A 21535-nucleotide genomic window follows, 5' to 3' on the forward strand; every position below is an offset into this window, starting at 1 on the left:
TGAATCCCTAAAGCATCCTCCAAGAAAATGAGCTGGGGCTGTTGTGGGGAATATGTTTGCTGTAGTTCTCTCTGCCTGTGGTTTGATTTTGTTGATAGCAATATTCCTCTTTCATTTTATTTTACCTCGCTTGACTCTAAATGTATTTTACCATTCCTGTTAAACATCACCAAGAAATGTTTTGTGTCATGTTTTGTGTTAAATAGAGGGTAGGAAAGCTTACAGGGAGTTTGAATGTAAAGGTTTACCTGAGAATTGTGTAACTTGGGACTCCCATTCACTTTGATTCTGTCAGAAATCAATCAATCATGTTTATTGAGCACTTACTGTATGCCGAGCACTGTCCTAAGTGCCTGGAAGAGTACAGTATGACAAAGGACTGTATAGTACACACATGGCATTGGGACAATGGAAAATAAATACTTCTACTCCCTGCTGGGGCCCGCTTTTGAAAAAAAATATTATCATCATTACCATTTCAGGTGAAGACTGCTTTGCAGCAGGAAGGATTTGGCCGAAGAAAGCGAGGCTATCGAGACATAAATGAAATTGACATCAATATGAACGATCCTCTCTTTACCAAGCAGTGGTATCTCGTAAGTCCCTCACAATTGCTTCTTTTCTACTGTGTATTCCTGCAGGAGTAATGAAGTGTCTTTTTGGATACAAAGGGCCTTCAGAGGAGAGTCCATAGGCCCAGATTGTGTTCTGGAGGCTACAGCCAGCTTAATAGAAATACATTTAGTAAGTGAAGTGCAGAAAATCTTCTCTATGTCATGACTGTTAGAAATAGACTACCTTACTCTTTTAACCTATTCCTGTGCCTAGCAGTTTTGATACACTTATATGTCATATTATTCCAAGATTGCTTTCTTGGTCCCCTTTGAAGTGGGTAAAAAGCCATGGTTTCCTATTTAGTGGGCCCAGAGATTGCAGGATATTGAAAAAGCAACTGGAAACCTTTAGGAAGGTCCCGATATCCTTAGCATGTGTTATGCCAGGAGAATTTGGGAAGAGAAGAAAGGAAACCAGAAAAGATTGACAAATCAAAAGGCCTAAGGGAAGGGCATTAAGTACCATCAGATAATGTTGGGGAGATAAATAAGCAATAAAGCTGTAAGAATCCAAATGGTACCTAAAATGTCTTCAGAAAAACAAATTTGGTAGAGCAAAACTGAACATAGCTGCAGAAAAACAGGCTGGTTCAGCAACAAGGCCATTATAAGTGAGGCTTTTTTTGCTTTGGGTGTGTGTTTTTAAGGGTATATGTTAAGTGCTTACAATGTGCGAGGCACTTTATTAAGCTTTGGGGTAGATACAAGACAATCAGGTAGGACACAGTTCATGTTCCACATGGGACTCACAGTCTTAATCCCCATTTTACAGATGAGGTAACAGGCACAAAGAAGCTAAGTGACTTAACCAAATCACACAGCAGACAAGTGGCAGTGCCAGAACTAGAACCCAGGTCCTCTAACTCCCAGGTCTGCACTCCTTTCTCTAGGCCACGATGCTTCTATGTTATAGAAATCAAGCCTCACCCTTGCTTGAGAGCCAGGCCCCATATCATGCAATTCTTCTCTTTGGCTTGACAGTTGCCACTATGAGGAAATGCTTCACTGTGCACTCGTGTTTTAAATGCAGTGCCATCAAGGGAACACAAGGTTGGAACTGCACAGATTCAAGTCCTCTCTTCCCAGTTTCTTCCCCCACATCCCTCCACACTCCTTTCATGGCTCCACGTCTCCCTGGAACTGACAGTTCCTTCAAACTAATTGTTTTTGGAGTGAGTAGTCCAAGGAACACCGTCCACTTTCCCAACAGCATTCGTGTCCTAGAAACACTTGAGGGACAGGTACACTCCTTCTCTTCCTCGCAGCCTCTTTCCTACTCCCAATAAGTTCCACAGCCCTTTTCAGGAAAAGAGACACATCCCATCTTCTTGACCAGCCATTTTTCTCTCAAGATTGGAGAGCCTCTTCCAATGGGCTAGGAGATGCAAGGGGGATTTGCTCGGAGGGAGAAATTTCCTAACGTAGCCCCAGAAATTGAAAGACTTCTGGCTTTAAAAACAAAGAGTGATTGAGGGAGAAGGACTGAAAGAAGAGATGCTGTCTGCTCTTGATCTGACCCATGGGGGCTCTTTGACCCATTTTCCTTCGGGAAATAGGGAAGAGTTGGGGCTAGATTGTCCACACCTACCTAGTGAGGGCTAGATTGTTCACATCCACCTTTGGTGGATTCTGCTAGGAAGCTGGGACCACCCAGGTGGTCTGTATTTTAAGTGCTTGCAAGGGTTTCAGGCAAGAAAGATGGCTCTCTCAAAAAATGTTTAGAACAGCTTGAGAGTAGCCATGATGCACATGATCAGGGAACCTGAATTCCACAGGCCATTGAAGGGCTTACTCAGAACTTCTCTGCTTATAGAGGTTTGCTTTCAAGCCTTCATCATACCCCCTGTTCTAGGAAGTAAAGCACAGCGTGCCTGAAATAGATGTTGAACAGAAATTGGGCAATTTCAACTTGCACAAAATAAGATCCTTTTGTCTTTGTATTGCTGCATCAGATCAATACCGGCCAGGCAGATGGGACCCCTGGACTTGACTTGAATGTGGCAGAAGCCTGGGACCTGGGGTACACGGGGAAAGGCGTGACTATAGGAATTATGGATGATGGTGAGTACTTGAAACCCATTTCCTCTTGCCAAACGGGGTTCTCTTTGCACGCCTGCAAAGAAAGACTTTTTTTCAGAGCCCAATTTGAAAAAGAGCTATTTCAGAGTACCGATGGGGGATACACATTATTGCTTACGTTAAGCAAGTTTCCCATTAGAGCTAGATTCTTTTCTTTCTCTCTGTCCATTTTAAGACTCAATTTATGCTATCTGCTGTTGCTCTGTGTGCTAAGTCTACCTATGCTTTTTATCGGCATCTCGAACATTTCAATGTAAGTGGATTTAATCAACAATTAGCTGGGAGGCCACTCTCCTTCAAGATGCTGTGGGCAGAAATCTCCACAGGTGCCTAATTCTCTCCTCTGTTGGGAGCCTTACGTGCCCAATGTTCCAGCAGTCTTTGCTGGGGTGGTAAGCCAAACTGAAACTGCCTGAAAGGAAATTCCTCCACGTGACTGAAATGATTGCTCTGGAACACAAGTCTAAAGACCACTGTGAGGGAAGAGGCAAGGGAAGAGTTTAGAAGTGAATAGACCAGGTCATGCTAGAGGATGGGTTCCCCAATAATCAGATTGTCAGTAGAGAGTATTTATTGAGGGCTTACTCTGTGCAGAGCTACAATCCAGACCTCTCACTTAGCTCCTCTGCCAACCTGCTCACTGTACCTCAAGCTCATCTATCTCGCCTCTGATACCTCGCCCATATCCTGCCTGTGGCCTGAAACTCCCTTCCCGTTCATATCCAACAGCCCACCACTCTTCCCACTTTCAATCTCTCCTCCTAAAATCACATCTCCTCCAACAGGCATTCCCCACGTAAGTCCTCATTTCTACTACTCCCTCTCCCTATGTTGCCTATGAACTTGGATCTGTACCCTCTGAGAACTTTATATTCACCCCACCCTCAGTCCCACAATGCTTGTGTATATATCCATAACTGATTTTAGGGTCTGTCTCTATATCTAGACTGTAAGCTTCTTGTGGACAGGAAATGTGTTTACCGACTCTATTGTATTATACTCTCCCAAGCACGTAGTACAGTGCTCTGCACACAGTAAGCGCTCAATAAATACCACTGATCGATTAGAGCACTATTCTTTCACCATTCTTCCAATAATCACCATCTATCAACAGAATTTAATGTGTGTCCACTAGGCGTACGGCACTATATTAGTGTTTTGTGTTCTCACTGTCTGCAGTGTTGTCTTCCAATCAAAGATCAACTCTGCTACCATGGAGCTAGAAAGGAAGCAGAAGGCCCAGGTCTCTCTCTTGGGAACCTGTCAATGTGGCATAGCAGATGGAGCACGGGAGTCAGAAGGACCTGGGTTCTAATCCTGGCTCCTCCTCTTGTCTGCTGTGTGACCTTGGGCAAGTCACTTGATTTCTTTGGGCCTCAGTTACCTCATCTGAAAAATGGGGATTGAGACTGTGAGTCCCATGTGGGACAAGTACTGTGTCCAACCCAGTTTGCTCATATCCACCCCAGCACTTAGTAAAGTGCCTGCATATAATGTGCTAACAAATACCCCCATCATTATTATAATTACTATTATTAGAAAAGACAAGCTCAAATACCGAAATGCACATGACGTCCCCCAGAGAAGGCTGCATTTTAGGCCTGAACAAAGCTTGCAGGCTAGATTCCTCAGGGGAAACAACTATAGGAACCTGGTGTCTTTATGGTCCTGGGCCCTCTGAGCCCTATTTGACTTGGACTTTGGTTGTGCTACACTTCATCCGAGACCACTGAATCTAATAGTGCTAATCTCCCTTACAACTCTCCCTTGGTGACATATGGCTTCTGAACACATTAAGGGCAAAACAAGCGATGAGGCCTTCAGTGTCTGTGGCTAACATAACCTCGGTCCTATCTGTCATCTTCATGGCAATCAGCCCTCTGGGTCGTTTTTGCGATGGTGGCAGCCATTCAGTAAGCCCAGGCATTAACCTTTGCTTTCTGTGCTGTCCTTGTCTTCTTGCAGGGATTGACTATCTTCATCCTGATCTCGCCTCAAACTACGTAAGTACATGCTGACCTTTTGCGGGGAAATGCTGGACTCTGCCATGTGTTTGGTTCCTTTGTCTGTAGGACCATCCCCCTGCCCCTGCCCCGGGCTCAGTAACCAGACCGGGGTTCCTGATCTTCTCAGCAATGATGCCTTAGGCTGTAAGCAAAATAAGCTGTGATGGGGCTGGCATCCTAGCAGCTGCCAGCTGCTTGGCAGTAAGGAAGGGGCCAAAGATCTGTCCTGCAGGAAGAAGGGAGTCTTTAGGGGCAGAGGGGAAGAGGAAAGGGAAGTTAGCCAGATGTTAACTCAGCCCCAGGGTGTCATATTGAGAGAAGCGAAGGAGAGCGGGATACCGGGCAACTGCAGAGTGGGAAGAGCTTCATGGACACTGTTGCACACTCTTTCTAAAGGAGAAGCATGGGGCCCGGGTGTGAGGAGGCAGAGAAGCACCAGGAAAAGCCTTTGTTGAGCAGCTCCTTGTAGACATGGTGCTCGGTGCTGGGAGCTCTCAGTGGGGGACTGATCCAGGTTGTAGCTAGCCCAGCTCAAGTTTTGGTGATCATACCTTATTTACATAACTCTGCCGAACCAAGACCTGAAGAGCATTAGAGGAGCTTTGGGTCTCTTTTTGGCGGGGAAGAGAGAAGGTGAGCAAGTACTTGGTGGGAGGTAGAGTCGGGTTGGGGGGGGGGGGGGAAGCTACTGCTGGACTCATTGCCCACACAGCCCACATTAAGGTTGGCTCACTCTCACTGGAACTGCCACAAGGTTACTTGGGGAAGAAGTGCAGGCTAGAGGAAAGAGTATGGTTTGGGAATCCCATCTCTGCCACTTGCCTGCCAAGTGACTTTGGGCAAATCACTTAACTTCTTTGTGCTTCGGTTTCTTCATCTGTAAAATGGAGATTCAATACTGATTTCCTCCCCCCTTAGACTGTGAGCCCCATGTGGGCCAAAATGTGTTGTCCCCATAGAGAGTTTGGCATGAAAGCAGCCCCAGTTATTCAAAGAACGGGAGTGCAGTAGAAGGGAGGGCATCACAAGATAAGCGGGGGATGGAATATCCCTTACCAGCATATACTTTGTGTACAGTGCAACCGCTGGGTAAAATCACTGCACTGTTAGTATTTGCCCCCTGAATTTTTCCATTTGACTCTTCCATGAGGCGCAGTGAGTGGAAACTATAAAAAGAGAGAAGCATATTTGTGGATGGAGCTGAAAAGGAGAAAGGGACAGTTTGAGTATTAAGAATGAGGATGGTGAGAGGGTGAATTAAGGAAATTCTGAAAGCTACAGCCAAACTATGCAAGACTGGTTGGGGATGCTAAAGAAAATTGGGATTTTACGTTAGGGTAACTTCTCCATCCCATGTTTATAGGCAGAAAGGGATTCCATTCCTTTCCACAGTCTAGCATATGAATGTTTTCTGTTACTGGATTTAAAATTCCTTTATAGGGATTTCCAGTGAAAGGAAAAGGCTTGTAACCAAAAATGTATTCTTTCTATTTTTTGATAGGTATCTAATATCTGATCACTTCTAAAAGACTAGACACCTTTGGAGTTCTCTGAAGCGTTTACTAGAGCTTTGCTTTGGTGCTACCTTGATATTTGTTCTCAAGTTAGCACGTGTTTAGGATAATGAAAAGCCTACTGATGGGGCTAAGCTAAAATGATGGCTCCTAGAATGACTCAGATATTATGAAGTATTGATCTGATTCATGGCTCTCAGCTTTTAGCCCCATTAATATTTCAAAAATTACACTAATATTTCATTACAATACTAGGCTTTAAAAACCTGTGTGCCTCTTTCTTCTGATGCAGTAGCTCATTTCTAATTCATTAGTTAATGCTAACCAAATGCACAAAAGTATGGGATTGATATCATTCTAGAAAAAAAGATAAAAATAATAATTTTAGTTGGTAAGAATAGAAAACTAGAATTAACCCAGGTCTTGGTGGTTTAGGCATTCAGAAGGTTTTTTTTTTCTTACAGGACCCACTTTGAGATTTAAATCAACAAATACCAATAAAAAACATAAAGAATAAATTAAATTCTTTGATCTTACACCAAGATCTCTAGACTTCTACTCTTCAAAGTTTTACTGTGTTTTATTTCATAGTTCTGAACTAGTCTGTCATTGAAAAATAAATGTCAAAAGGACATTTATGTAACATAAATTGGCAGTTTCATTCTGAACTTGTTGAAGTGCAAAGTCTCCAAACTAAAGGAATAAAACAAAATGAAAAGCCAAGAGAAAATCAGCAAGGGTAGGTGCCTTTAAAATTTAAACTGGTCTCCAGAAGCACGTTCATAGGCATTACAGAATTCAGTATTGTTGAGATTTCATGACTAAAAAAAATCATATTTAAGGGTCTAAGGAGTTCTGGCAAATGAAACACTGCACCACCATTGTTTCTTCCTCACCACAAGTTCATTTTTCCTCCTTCTCCTTGTCTTCATCAGTTAATACTTGAGCTTTTGCTAGGAGTTGTGACAATCTGAATCAGGTTTCTCAAAATATTGCTCTAAAGAAACTTATGTTTAGGGATCTGTCTGAGGATCTCTGGTCTCAGGAAAAGAACAAGTTCAGGCTTCTGGTCCATACCAGCGATCTTCTTGGAGAGCCCACGGGCTTAGCCCAGGGAGGTCCTGGGAAAATCTTTTATCTTCATGCTCCCCTGCTACTTCTGATCCTAAAAAATATGTCCTCATCACTGAGGACTCGGTTATTAACACCTTGAATTGTTTGCATTGTTAAAACACCTCAAATAGTATAACATTATATTTTTATATGACCAGGCCTGAATTCCTAAACCTGCTATGTTCTTGCAGAATGTTAGAGAGTGCAACAATTTAGAGCATCTGTTCTATACTCCTGTTTTTTTTTTTTTTTTTACATTAACGTGTGCATTTCTCAGCCATGTTTTCTTGGAGGTCCCTTCTTTATTCTGAAGGGACTTTTGAGAGTGTAAACTTGTTTCAAATCCGTCTAGTTTTTTATTAATTGTGAGATTATGCAATTGTTCTGCCTCCATCTTCTAAAGTTTTATTTCAATTCTAAATAATGATGCTTTCTATGCTCGATTTTATTAGTGGTTCAGAGTCGCTTCATTTATTTTGAAAAAGTCAAAGGTCCGAGGGATTAAACCTTCAGAGGTTTCAAACCCAATTCCTGTTGTGGTGGGATGGCATAATGGCCTTCCTTTGTGTATTCAAAATTAGAGTTGCCCCATTTTCCTCCCTATAAATTATTATGGCTACCAGGTAATCCTGTGAGAGATTGAAAGCCCCTAGAGAATCAGGGCACCCCCTATTCATCAGATCAGTAGAATATGCTAATTGGACAACCACTATTTGTATCCCAGGTCTTCACTGGAGCTGGACTTTCCTGCCCCATTGACTCGGCCCACCCAGGTTATGACTCTCTGGCACCGGTGCCTGGTGTCTTTTCTTTTTTTCCACCCTATCTGACCCCGTCCCCCACTAACCTCTTTCCACATAACCACAAAATAGATGTGATTCCTTGCTTATAGCACCTTGAATTTTAGGACTAAACAGAATTTTCCACTGTACAGGGCCATCCCAGAAAAAAATCTTTGCAGTAGAAATAAGATTAGCTCCAAACGTAGAAACCCTGCAGAGTCTCAGCCTACTGAAAATTCTTTTTCACCAAGAGCCCTTAATTATTCACTTACAATTAAAACATGAAGCACAACACATCCAGTGGATTGCTTTCAGCAGTGGTACTTGACATCATACTTAACTAAGGGGACTCTACTTTCAAAGCCCAAGAGCCTCAGGGATGATGTCCCTGTAATACAAATCCTCTGCCAGGTAAAAGAATAAGAGATATTGCAGGATGCGGGAAGTTGTAATGGTATCTATTAAGCATTTACTATGTACCAGGCATTATACTAAGCTGAGGGAAGTCAATATATTAAGCCACGAAAGTAGCTTATTCTCCTGAGCCCAGATATTGTCAAGGTACAAGGCAAGGGCCACAAGTTCAGAGACTCAGGGTTTAAAGAGCAGTGGGGCAAAGAATGGTCACTTAACCACTATAGGACTCACTGTTTGCCTCATTACAGTGGGGATAATTGTTAGGCAGTGAGCTCACAGCCAAAATGGTGTGCTTTAAAACTCTTTCACACTGGCCTGAACAAAAGATTGAAGAAGAATTGCAGGAAACAAAGGACAAGTAGCACTACATAACCCAAGATTCAGTGGGACTGGCTGTGTTTGTCTATACTTCACAGAATCCATTGGGAAATCTTAGGAGGAGTTTGCCTCTCCAATCAATAGGGGAAGAGCTCCACTCACCCCTCTGGCAGATCTGAATTTTCCTCCAAGAGTACTCTATTTTGTTGCTGCTTTTTCACCCATCCTGGCTGGTTCTGAACTGCTTCTGCTTGGGACCACACCAGAAGAAGATTTCCATGTAGTTTGGTCATTTTCTCTCTGCTTGTTACACCTGGAGTAAAAAGGAAGTTAGGGTGAGCTGATTTGGAGTTATTTTAGTCTGAAACCTTTTCCATCCATTTCAAGAAAAGCTTTAGGGTGCTCCTGTGACTGTGCACATGGTGATTCTTTTCTCGTAATCAGGCAGTCGGACTTGGAAGTTACACCTTTAAATTTCAGTGGTAGTGGCTTTAAATAACATTCTGTAAACCTCAGCATTTGTATCTTCTGTTGCTAGTTTTTCCATTTTTTAATTTTGATTTGCTCTTGACTTTGGCATTTTTCTACTTGGAAATCTAGTCTGCCCATGGTTACAGTGGCCTTCATAAGGCTATCAACTGTATCCTTGGCTAGATTTCCTAATCCCTCATCTCCCTTGGATTGCTCTGAATATTTAGGGTGGTTAATTGCAGTTTTACTTCAGTGTTGCACAGCTGACTGGCACCATTCTCAGTCTCATGAAGCAAAAGCTTTTGAGTCTAATAATAATAATAATAATAATAATAATGGTGTAATGTTGCTTCTTCCCATGGAACTTATTTTGTCTGTGGTTCACATGTATCCAGCGCTTAGAACAGTGCTTTGCACATAGTAGGTGCTTAATAAATGCCATTATTATTATTGTTGTGTATTCCGCTTTTGCTGCCCACTAAAAATATGAATCACTGCAATCTTTTAAAACTTTTCTAAAAAGTCTCCTCTCCCAAGAGGTATTTCCTGCGGAACCCTCCACCTTCCTGATCAAGGCACCTCTCCTGCCACCTTAACATTCATGGGTAAATCAGTTCATTTATTTGTTGATTAATTTGCTTACTTGGTATTTTAAATCATTCATATCTGTGGTGTCACTCTTTTACCTTTCGTAGATGGTAATGTGTGTCTGCTTGGCTCCCCAGGTAGATTGTAAGCTCCTTGTGGGTGGGGGACCATGTCTTACTTCTGTTGTAGGTTTCCAAGTGTCTAGCACCCTACTGTGGACACTTAATAAATACTGTTGATGAGTTGGAGTAATGAACAACCAGGGACACACCAATGTGCTTTCCAAGGAACCCAGAGATAATGGTGTCAAAAGAGCAGTGTATTTTTTTTAATCGTTTAAAATACCATAAAAGCAAGACAGTATGCAAACAGCTAGGTTTAAAAGAAGGGCCTTGGCTCAGACCCTGAAGGACAATAAGTTCTTTTGGAGCCCCCAAGCAAGGAAAGAAATTTCAGAGGCAGGAAGCTCACTGTGAGCAGGGAATATGGCTACCAAGTCCGTTATATTGTATGCGCTCAAGGGCTAATACAGTGCTCTGCACACAGTAAGCCATCAAAAGATATGACTGATTCTCCAGGCAAAAGTGCCCTGTCTGCAGAGACGGTTAGCAAACTAACATGGAACACTGTCCGTGTGTTGTTATAGTTGCTGATATCAGTATCAGGAAGATTGATAATAACAGTAATAATAATAATATGGATCATAATGTGTTTGGAAAATCCTTTGAAGCTCTCAAAAAGGAAATGTGAAAATAATACTTTTAATTATATTGAAGATTTTAATTTTTCATCATGAAGGATGCTTGAATTTCCATTTAAATGCAAATGCAAGCCATCAACCCAAATTAGATAGTTCCGTGATCTTAAAATTCACACAGAAAATAATATTCAATATTAATTTAAAATCAGAGTAATGAAGAATGCCACAATACAGGCGTTGCATTACTATTCCTGGGTATTTGTCATTCTTTCCAGAGCGTAGGACCCAGAATTCAGAGAATATATGTCGAATATCATTCCTGCTAGCTGCTAGGTTTAAAGTACTCCTGGGTCACAGAGACATTAGTATGAAGGTGCAGATGGTACTTCTTGGCCAGATCCTATGTATGAATAAACTATTTCTTGGGATTGAGTCACACAGATTTGGGGTTGTGGTAATTCTGCAAGCTATCATTTAATATAATTAATTGTATAATTATCATTAATGTATAACTCCTCTTGTGCTTTAAACATTTCTGTAGTGACCCAAGGAGTAGGCCAGCCAATCAATACATCAGTCAATCAGTGGTATTTATTGAGCACTCACTGTATGCGGAGCACTGTATTAAGCCTTGGACAAGTGCAATATGACAGAATGGTAGACATGTTCCCTGCTCCACAATGAGTTTACAATCTAGAGGATTTTGGGGGCAAGGTTGTTCTACAGGTTAGTAACTTAACAAACAAGGCCTTACAAAGAAATCTGCCGATTTTCCCTCTCTGCTTCCATGGGATTGCTACCACCTTGGAATTTGGGGTAGGAGGGTGTGTTGGCTGGGGGAAGGAGGAGGTGGAAGTTCAGGCTAGTTGTACTTTTGATGAATCAATCATATTTATTGAATGCTTACCATGTGCAGATTATATATACTAAGCTCTTGGTAAAGTATAATATAGCAGAGTTGGTAGACACGTTCCCTGCCCACAATGCTTACATTGTAAATGTTTTTTTCTTGGGGGGGGGGGGGGCGGGGGTGACAGGGGCGGTTTGTTTTTTTTTATGGTATTTTTTAACCTCTTACTGTGCATCAAACACCTTCCTAAGCACTTCAGTAGGTACAAGCTAATCAGGTTGGACACAGTCCTTGTCCCACATAGGGCTCACAGTCTTAATCTCCATTTCACAGTTGAGGAAACTGAAGCACAGAGAAGTGAAGCGACTTGCCCAAGGTCACACAGCAAGCAATTGGCAGAGCCAGGATTAGAATCCAGGGCCTTCTGACTCCCATGCCCGTGCACTCTCCAGTAGGCCATGCTCCTTTTTTTCTCATTAGGAGAATTTTATTCAGTTAAAGGGGAGATGGGGAAAATTGCACTTGCTAGTTCCGTGTTCTCGGAACCATTGCAAGTTATAGCCTAGTGGCTTGCTTGTAACTAAGACGAGCTCTGTTTGGAGGATATGAATTTCACAAAGGTTTTCCTTTATTGGACTTTAACTGTCTTAAACGCCAGTTGCTCCACATTGTATGGCATCAATTGCAACCGTTATGGCTATCTTTTTTTTTATAAGTGAAAACCCATGTCATCTGTAGAAATGTCCTAGGACCTGAGACATGGATTTCAGTAATGGCTGTTTTATTTCAAGACCCCCTGTTTAGTAGAGCATGAGTATGATTGATGGGATTACAGTGATTGATATGTTATGCCCTTCCTTTGAAGCAACTTAATACACTATGTATCCATCTTACAAATGAAAGCTCCGATTACTCTTCCATAATTTTCTGAATTATGAAGTTGGGTTTTATCGGACATATTGTCAAAGTTTGTTGAACTTTAAATCCAGTTAAAATGATGAACACCAGAAAGGTACCAAAAGCACATTTAATCTTTCTCCATATCAGTTGGGGACCCTTCCTTCCCTCTCATGTGAGCATGGCCTAATTGGAACAAGCACGGACCTCGGAGTCAGAGGACCTGGGTTCTAATCCTAGCTCTGCCACTTGTCTGCTGTGTGACCTTGGACAAGTCACGCACCTTCTCTGCGCCCCAGTTTCCTCATCTGTAAAATTGGGATTAAATCCTACTCCCTCTACTTAGACTGTGAGCCTCATGTGAGACAGGGACTGTTTCCAACCTGAATATCTTGTATCTACCCCAGCGGATAGTACAGTGCTTGGCACATAGTAAACGTTTGCCAAATACCCTAATTATAATTATTATTATATTGCCTCAGGGCACAAACAGGTCTTGTTCAGGGACAAGACTTTCACAAGTTCTCCCTGACAGAGACCTGATGCCCTTTGGCAGCTTTGGGGTGGCGAGACTCCAGTTGACCCTCCTAGCCTCTCAAGATCCAAATCTTAATCTTGAAGCAATAATTATCTTGGAAGCTGTGATAAAGGCTGACGTCTTTCCCATTTCAGGCAGCTAGGAGGAAAGATCAGGTTCCATTGAACTAAATATGGGTTGTTTCAGTGGAAAAAGCACAGTAGCTGGTGCCAAGTTCCTGAGTTTGCCACAAAGAAAGCCATCTCATTACAAATGTAATCAATGCTCTAGGTGTTTATCAGTAACAATGCCCAGGATTATTGTATAAAATGCCACCAACCAGCTTTTCAGCAAAGTTAATTAAGGCATGTTATGGCGAGATTATGAAAACTAAGCTATAGTACCAGCCTTTCCAGAAGGTGTTACCTATGAAGCAGCATTGCAGAGTGGATAGAGCACAGGCCTGGGAGCAAGAAGACGCTAGGTTCTAGTCCTAGCTCTGCCACTTGTCTGATGTGTGATCTTGGGCAAGTCACTTTACTTCTCTGTGCCTCAGTTCCCTCATCTGTAAAATGGAGATTAAGACTGTGAGCCCCATGTGGGACAGCGACAGTGGCCAACCCAATTTGCTTGTATCCACCCCAGCACTTAGTACAGTGCTTGGCACACAGTAAGTGCTTAACAAATATTACTATATTATTATTGTTGTAGAAACAAAAGGCATTGCTAATCTTGTTCCATCCCTAATCCCTAGACCTCAAAGTTTAACTTGGATGACTGCTCCCGAGGCAATTGCCCAGGTTTTTAGAGGAAGGATAAATGAAAGGAATGTAAAGATAAACTTAGTTTATTGCTTCAGCGTGCTCTGTCACTGCACAAGGTAAATTGCAAAGCCCCCAATATTTTTTATGTCATACTTTCATGCCATAGGCAAAAATGGTATAAAAGATGGACAAGGGCACAGTAAAGTCTGTTTCCAAAGAGGGTGCAGGGAAGTATTATGCTCTTTGCCCAGAAACAGCATCTTCAGCCTCAGCCAGCTGTGCCATTGGTAATCGGGGAATGGCTGAGAGAGTATGGATGGCTCAGCAGAGCCCAACGCTTGAAAATAGGTCGTTTGTCCTGCTCTCAAGGAGAAAACCTAATCAAACGTCCAGTGCAAGTAGGCACCCTTGGGCACTGGTCGCTCAGTTGCAGAGGAGCCAGCAGTGACATCACTTAAGCGCTTAGTACAGTGCTCTGCACACAGTAAGTGCTCAATAAATTCGATTGATTGATCACTCAGCATCATCTCCAGGGTGTCTCTGCATCCCTGTTTAGGAATGTGCCATTCTCCCAAATGGGCAGGAGAACTGGGAAAGGGATCTCTAAAACTAGACTGCCTCTCCCATATCCACCAAAGAGACACAAGTGGTGAGCCTTAACTGGTGGGTTAAATTCCGTGACACAGTTGTTTTCTTCTTTGTCTTTGGTAGTTATTTTTTATGCAATTATGAATATGTAAACAACACAGAGAAATCAGCAGTAGTGTTACAGAACATGCTTTGAAGCAGTGAGAGGCCCTGTCATCCAATAAGGAGGATGCCTGATTAAAGAGTCAGTTTCAAAGCCCTGATTGAACAAAGACAGTCTGATAATGGCTAGCTCCCTGAAATTGGTGATGGATGACAGATGATCCTAGAAAGGTCTGCCCTCTTTTTGAACTTTGGGGAATGAGTATAGTTATTATGACACCCTGGCAACCCCTCTTGGTACAGGGGTAGATTTCGCCCAGAGGCTTCACTGTGCAACAAATGTCCCTACACTGACTTCTAACACAGGATTGCATGTGCCCCTACTATGACTGAAAGTAATGACTGACACTAAAGATTCCATGACAGTTTGGGCACTTTCCTCACAGTCGTACCAATATCTGATGAGCATCTGGCCTAGTGAAAAGAGTCTGGGCCTAGATTCGAATCCCAGCTTTGCCACTACCTGCTGTGTGGCCTTGGGCAAATTACTTAATTTCTCTGTGCCTCAATTCCCTCATGTGGGGATTCAGTACCTGTGCTCCCTCCTGCTTAGAAAGTGAGCCCGATGACCTGATGATCTTGTATCCACTCCAGTGCTTAATACAGGGCATGGCACTTAGTGAACACTTAAGAAATGCAACAGTGTTAATGTATTTCTCATGGAAGATTTCAGTGCATTGCCACTGTGAGTCTGGTTAGTTGAATAGCAGTGGCCTGCTTCTGCTCAGTGAAAGTGCCAAAAAGGCACTTTTAGTACATTGTTTATTGTGTGCAGAGCACTGTATTAAAGTACTGTTAGCATATACAGCTGAGACTTCTGTGGCGACCCTGTTCTTTGCGAGGCTCACCAAAGCAGTTTTTCACTTATCAAATAAGAGAAAGGCTGTTCGACTGCACACAAGATCTGAGCAGTGGCACCATAGTGAGTGGATCGTTGTCCAAAAAAGAAACCTGAGGAGTGTATGTATTAGTACTGCCACATGTGGCGGTGGGTGCTGGCCTGGCCAATGCCTGAATTGTTCCAAGTGATTACCAGCATTAAAATCAGTGTAACACGAACTGTCATCCTCACTACCCAGGGAACAATGAAACTTGGCTTGGAACTTTGCAACAAGCTTAAAGCAGCTCTGAAGTGGCAAGCAACCCCATCTTCCCCTACCAATGTGATCAGGGATTGTGTATCTTTATAAAATACACTCCACCTGGCCACCTATACAATTACTACAAGTTTGACAGTAATCACTCCAAGAACAAGGAGTTCTGTACAGTAAAACAAGCATGTCGATGATCACATCGTAAAAATACAGAAGAACCTAAGAAGTGTGCTTGACAAGTGGAGGGATCATAACTAAAGAGATAGGCGGCGATAGCACAGAATCCAACTAAGGAATTCTGCACATCCCAGGAGAGTATCTAAGGACTAGTACATACCGCCACAGCACCACTGAAGAGTAGAGATGGTGCCACCCTCATCAGGGACAAACAAGAAATCTTCAGGAGAGAGGAACAACACTGAAATGATCTTAACACTCCCACCACTTCAGTGCTTTCCTCAACACTTCTACCACTATCGAGCACCCATTGAGCAGGATACTCTACAAAGCAGATTTTTCCTTCCAGTGTGTGAAAGCACTGCTGTCATTCCTGGGCCAACCACACATCCCACACTCAACCTCAAGCATGGTTCCCCCAATGCCCCCTGAGAGCTATTTTTACCAATAAGCAGCAAGCAGTGGTATTTTTGGAGAGTTTACTCTGGGCAGAACCCTGTACTAAGCACATGGGACAGCACAGTTCAAAAGAACGGGTATAGCAAATCCCTGCCCGCAGACTAGGTCTCGATCTAGCTTGCAGACTAGAGATGTCCCCTCATAGTAGGGCCCTAGAATGCAGCCAGAACTCCAGCATCAAAGCTTATCACAATCATAAGAAGAACGGAAGACAGCAGACGACATAAACTACTGCTCTAAGAAGAACTGAAATTCAGTCAGTCGTATTTATTGAGCACTAACTGTGTGCAGAGCACCATACTAAGCACTTGGGAGAGTACAGTTCAACAGTGGGGCAACTGTAAATTGGGTGGACCGAAGGATTGCTTTAAAGATGAAAAGAAGCCAACACCAACCTATTGTAGCCTAGCTGTGACTAACTGGGCGTCACAGAAGCCCTATCAGCCTGGCATGCACCAGTCAGAAATGGCATAAATCCAGGAGCTCTCTTAATTGGGTCTGTGAAAATAGAGTGGTAAATGACTGAGCACTAAACAAGTTATGATTTCCCAAGGGCGACTTCCCTGCACTCAGTTTCCTCATTTGCAAAGTAAGGATTCAATTCTTGCCCTCCCTTCCACTAAGACTGGAAGCCTCTCTTAGGGCAGGGACAATGTCAGCCATCAGTATCAAGTATCTATCCCATTTCTTACCACATAGGAAGTGCTTAGTAAACACCATTGTTATTCGTTGGGCACTTCTTTGGATAAGTGGCTATCTCCTCAGGGGCAGCATAGCTGATGTGTCAACTGGATTCAGTGGATCTTTTATTTGCCCATCTGACTAATTATTAGAAGTACATTATGAAGCTTATAGGAATTGGTAATCTGCCTAATTCTTTCAGAATAGTCTGAAATCTGAGTGGTTTGGTAGGTTTAATACGTCATTTCAAATTAAATCAAATATCAGTGAGGAAAAACAAAGGCTATAAAAAGCATATGATTTTTCAGGACTGTGCAATACTAAAGCAAAGCATAGGGACTCCCAAATTAACTTGACTCTTATCACCCTGACAACACAAATTTAGGCTGTGGCTGCCATGATATTTTCTGGTTTCCTCTTCCAAAATTGTGCCTCACTCCTCATAAGGTGATTTACACGGTTGCTATTACATGCCTCAGCATCTGGTTCTGTCTTTGTGCAGTGGCAAGGAATTGAGCTTGAATTGCCTGATGAAATATACCATTCCGCTTCAGTTTTTCAATCTGTGAAGGTTTTGTAACAGTATTGTCCATCAACCAGTTACCTGTGTAGTTCAGTCCCAAGCCTCTGAGGTCTTCTATGTCTCTGAATGACCATCCTCTCTTTTTCCTTTTATTAAATTATTGAAGGTCAATGTAACCTGCTTTCTTTGACCCATAGTACTCATTTGACCCTCTCACCATCAAATGATCTAATTCTCCGGTGTTTTGCCCCAACAGAAAATTATCTCCAGTGATATGATGATAGTTTTATACCCAACTTCATAGACTGGGATGATTGATTTTATACTAGACCCTTAGAGTCCCACTTAGACTGAAGTCAAGGGAAGTGCTGTTTCCTTTATGTACAAGCATAATGGAGTCTGTACACCCTCAATTTCCTCTTGACTTCGATAAGACACTATCATTGTTATCGATTTTATTCACCCAGCAAGGATATTAGTTGGGTTTCAGAAATTACTACACACTTATCAGGAGTTTCTGATCCATTGCCATCGATCCTGTCGCTGTCTGTGGTTTGCTTAGTTGAAAGGAGTTCCACCTGTTTACATTATTAAGCTTCGCAGAAAGGAAACCTCTTCCCTACCCTGTTATAACTAGTTGCGTACACTTGCTAATTGACTCTCCAACCCCTGACTTGAAAATTAGTGAATTAACTCATCTGACCCTTCGTAGTATGTCCCTTCTTTTAATTAAACGAGTGGTAGAAATGGCCTCTGCCCACAACGAGCTTACAGTCTAGATCCTGCCTACCCTTCTCACCTCACTACTCGCAATCCCAAGTACAACACTTTCAGCGTGGCTCAGTGGAAAGAGCTCGGGCTTTGGAGTCAGAGGTCATGGGTTCGAATCCTGACTCCACCCCATGTCTACTGTGTGGCCTTGGGCAAGTCACATAACTTCTCTGAGCCTCAGTTATCTCTTCTGTAAAATGGGGATTAAGACTGTGAGCCCCACGTGGGACAACCTGATCACCTTGTATTGCCCCCAGTGCTTAGAACAGTGCTTTGCACATAGTAAGCACTTAACAAATGCCATTATCATCATTATTGTTATTACTTACCCCAGACCACCTGAATACGCTAAGCCCCTACCGCTTTCCTCATCCCACTTTGCCTGTCTCTTTACCCTCCCCCCCACCATCATCCCTGGCCCACTAAACTCTTATTAACTCTTTCAGGTCTCTGCAGCCTAGTAGAAGAGCAATTAATCAGAGAGATAATTGACAGTTTAATCAAACATAATTTTATTTCACCATCCCAGACAGATGTGCCTCCAATTTTATTAAGTTATCTGAGCATTTTTTTTCCCCAATTACCCCAACCAGTTTCAGTTTAGTAACCAAGATGCAGATGATTGGTTTTTCTACCAAAGTATTTAGTAAACTGGGGGAAACTTTGCTGGATTTAGTAGCAAAGAGTGTTCCAGTACCTAAAAGGATGCTTAACTTCCATGTACAACTAATTTACTCTCAGTTCCTAACTCAGGTTTGGAACATCTGGCTCAACAAATCTTAGAAAAGAACCAAGATCTCAGAAGATTCATTGATTTAACAGAGTCCAAGTGAGGAAGTGGGTGTTGGAGGGTTGTTGTTTTTTTCCCATTATCAAGAGAGATGTTAAGTTTCATTAAGTTTTATTGTGCAGCATATTATTAAACATAAATCTTTTGAATGTTGGTTCCAGTTGAGATTAAAGCAAGCTAGTGCTGGGGAGAGATTTATTTCAGAAAATCAGGGGCTGTGGGGAGCATTCAGCCATGGCCATATTAGATATGAATGGGAGCAGTGGCAGTGTTTTAAAGATATAATTTGCTGGAATATTTTAGCGGTTCACCCAAACGAAGATAATCCAGTGGCAATATGGTTGCAATTTGGAAGTCAGTCTGGGGATACTCATTTTGCTTTAAATAGGCCATGCAAGGCAAGATTAGCTGGGTGGCTCCCAAATGAGTTTTTCCATTAACTGTCTTGAGGGATAATGGAAGGAGGTTATGATAGAAGAGTATGTATTAACATTGCTGTGCCAACTTATTATGGGGCTGGAACACACCCTCAGGCTTCAGAAGAGAAAAATCTTTCCATCATTCTAATGGGCCTTTCCTGAGTTATACGGGCTGCTTAGTGGTCCGGGCAGGTTAGTAGCTTCGGTCGATGGGGGGGTGAGGCTCTCAAGGCTATTTTTTCATTCATTCAATCGTATTTATTGGGCGCTTACCATCATCATCATCATCAATCATATTTATTGAGCGCTTACTATGTGCAGAGCACTGTACTAAGCGCTTGGGAAGTACAAATTGGCAACATATAGAGACAGTCCCTACCCAACAGTGGGCTCACAGTCTAAAAGGGGGAGACAGAGAACAAAACCAAACATACTAACAAAATAAAATAAATAGAAAAGATATGTACAAGTAAAATAAATAAATAAATAGAGTAATAAATATGTACAAACATATATACATATATACAGGTGCTGTGGGGAAGGGAAGGAGGTAAGATGGGGGGGATGGAGAGGGGGACGAGGTAGCACTGTACTGAGTGCTTGGAAAGTACAATTTGGCAACAGAGACAATCCCTAACCAACAACAGGCTCACAGCCTTCGCTTGGGCTTAATATGAAGAGCCCACAGCGTTTTTCGTACTTGAAGAGACAATGGTGTTCTCGGAAGCAGTGACTGTCAGGACTTAAGGCTGGAGGTGTGGCTCTCTGGCAGCAGGGCTGTGCTGGGGATGGGAGGGGAGGTCCCCGGGTAAGCTCTCCTCCACCAGACCTGCCCCCCTCTTTCCCAGTGACTGCACTTGGGACTCTGACGTGACGGAGTCTTCGCCACTCGTCTTTGAAGACAAATGCTGACGTTATTCTGGGTTAATCCATAGCCTGTGCCATTTGAGAGACTCTAAAATAATTGCCAGACTTGGTTTGGCAGTTACAGAATCACGATGCTGGAGGGGACTTTGTGTGGTCATATGGTCCAGTCCCTGGCCTCCCAGCATGGCAGTGCCTAACCCTTCCAGGCCAGATGGTTTCCTATTTTGAAGTGTCTTCAGAAATAGACACCATCTCTGGGGATAGTCTTTGCCAGTGTTTTATCCATGCCACCAGGGAAAAAGTACCACTTTTGGCAGGCACATCAGTGAGTTTCACGCAGAAAATCCTTTTTTTTTTCCTCCCTGCAAGAGTTTAGTGCGTATAAGGCTGAGGGTGATTTAAATGGCTGAAACATATCAGTGGGGAGAGGGAGGGGAGGAAACAACCTGGAGCTGGCTGCACTTCGGCTGCAGCTACCCAAGAGCACATTAGAACAACAAAAATAATAATGCCTCAATCAACCAGTCAATCATATTGAGTGTTTATTATGTGCAGAGCTCTTAGGAGAACACAGTACAACAGAATTAGCAGACACGTTCATTCATTCAGTCGTATTTATTGAGCGCTTACTGTGTGCAGAGCACTGTACTAAGCATTCCTTGCCCTGTAACAAGCCTACAGTCTAGAGAGGGAGATTGACATTAATAGGGGGAAGGGGAATGGGTATTTAATCACCATTTTAATGATGAGAAAATTGAGGTGCAGAGAAGTTAAGTAGCTTGCTGTATATCACAGAGCTGGCAAGTGGCAGAGCTAGGAATAATGATGATAATAATAGTGGTATTGGTTAAGCACTTACTGTGTGTCTAGCACTGTATTAAGCACTGGGGTAGATATAAGGTAGTCAGGCCAGACATGGTCCCTGTCCCTCATAGGTCTCACAGTCTAAGTAGGAGGAAAACAGGGATTGAATCCCTGTATATATGTATATCCTGTATATATGTATATATGTTTGTACATATTTATTACTCTATTTATTTACTTTACGTGTGCATATCTATTCTATTTATTTTATTTTGTTAGTATGTTTGGTTTTGTTCTCTGTCTCCCCCTTTTAGACTGTGAGCCCCCTGTTGGGTAGGGACTGTCTCTATATGTTGCCAACTTGTACTTCCCAAGTGCTTAGTACAGTGCTCTGCACACAGTAAGCGCTCAATAAATACGACTGATTGATTGATTGATTTACAGATGAGGAAACTGAGGCCCAGATAGGTTAAATGACTTGCTCCAGGTCACACGGCAGGCAGATGGAGGAGCTGGGACTAGAATCCTAATCTCCTGACTCCCAATTCTGTGCCCTGTTCACTAAGCTAT

The 21535-nt window shown here is 42.7% G+C and overlaps 1 protein-coding gene across 1 annotated transcript in view; it reads left to right on the forward strand.

Annotated features, from left to right (window-relative positions):
* The window catches only part of PCSK2 (proprotein convertase subtilisin/kexin type 2), a 137626-nt gene that overhangs the window by 69215 nt on the left and 46876 nt on the right, over positions 1-21535 (forward strand). The window contains exons 3-5 of the mRNA XM_038751447.1: positions 483-596; positions 2567-2675; positions 4659-4696. Coding sequence (XP_038607375.1) covers positions 483-596; positions 2567-2675; positions 4659-4696 — 261 coding nt within the window. The remainder of the gene's footprint in view (positions 1-482; positions 597-2566; positions 2676-4658; positions 4697-21535) is intronic.

The sequence above is a fragment of the Tachyglossus aculeatus genome, chromosome 9, assembly GCF_015852505.1.
Source record: "Tachyglossus aculeatus isolate mTacAcu1 chromosome 9, mTacAcu1.pri, whole genome shotgun sequence".
In the NCBI taxonomy this organism is placed as follows: Eukaryota; Metazoa; Chordata; class Mammalia; order Monotremata; family Tachyglossidae; genus Tachyglossus; species Tachyglossus aculeatus.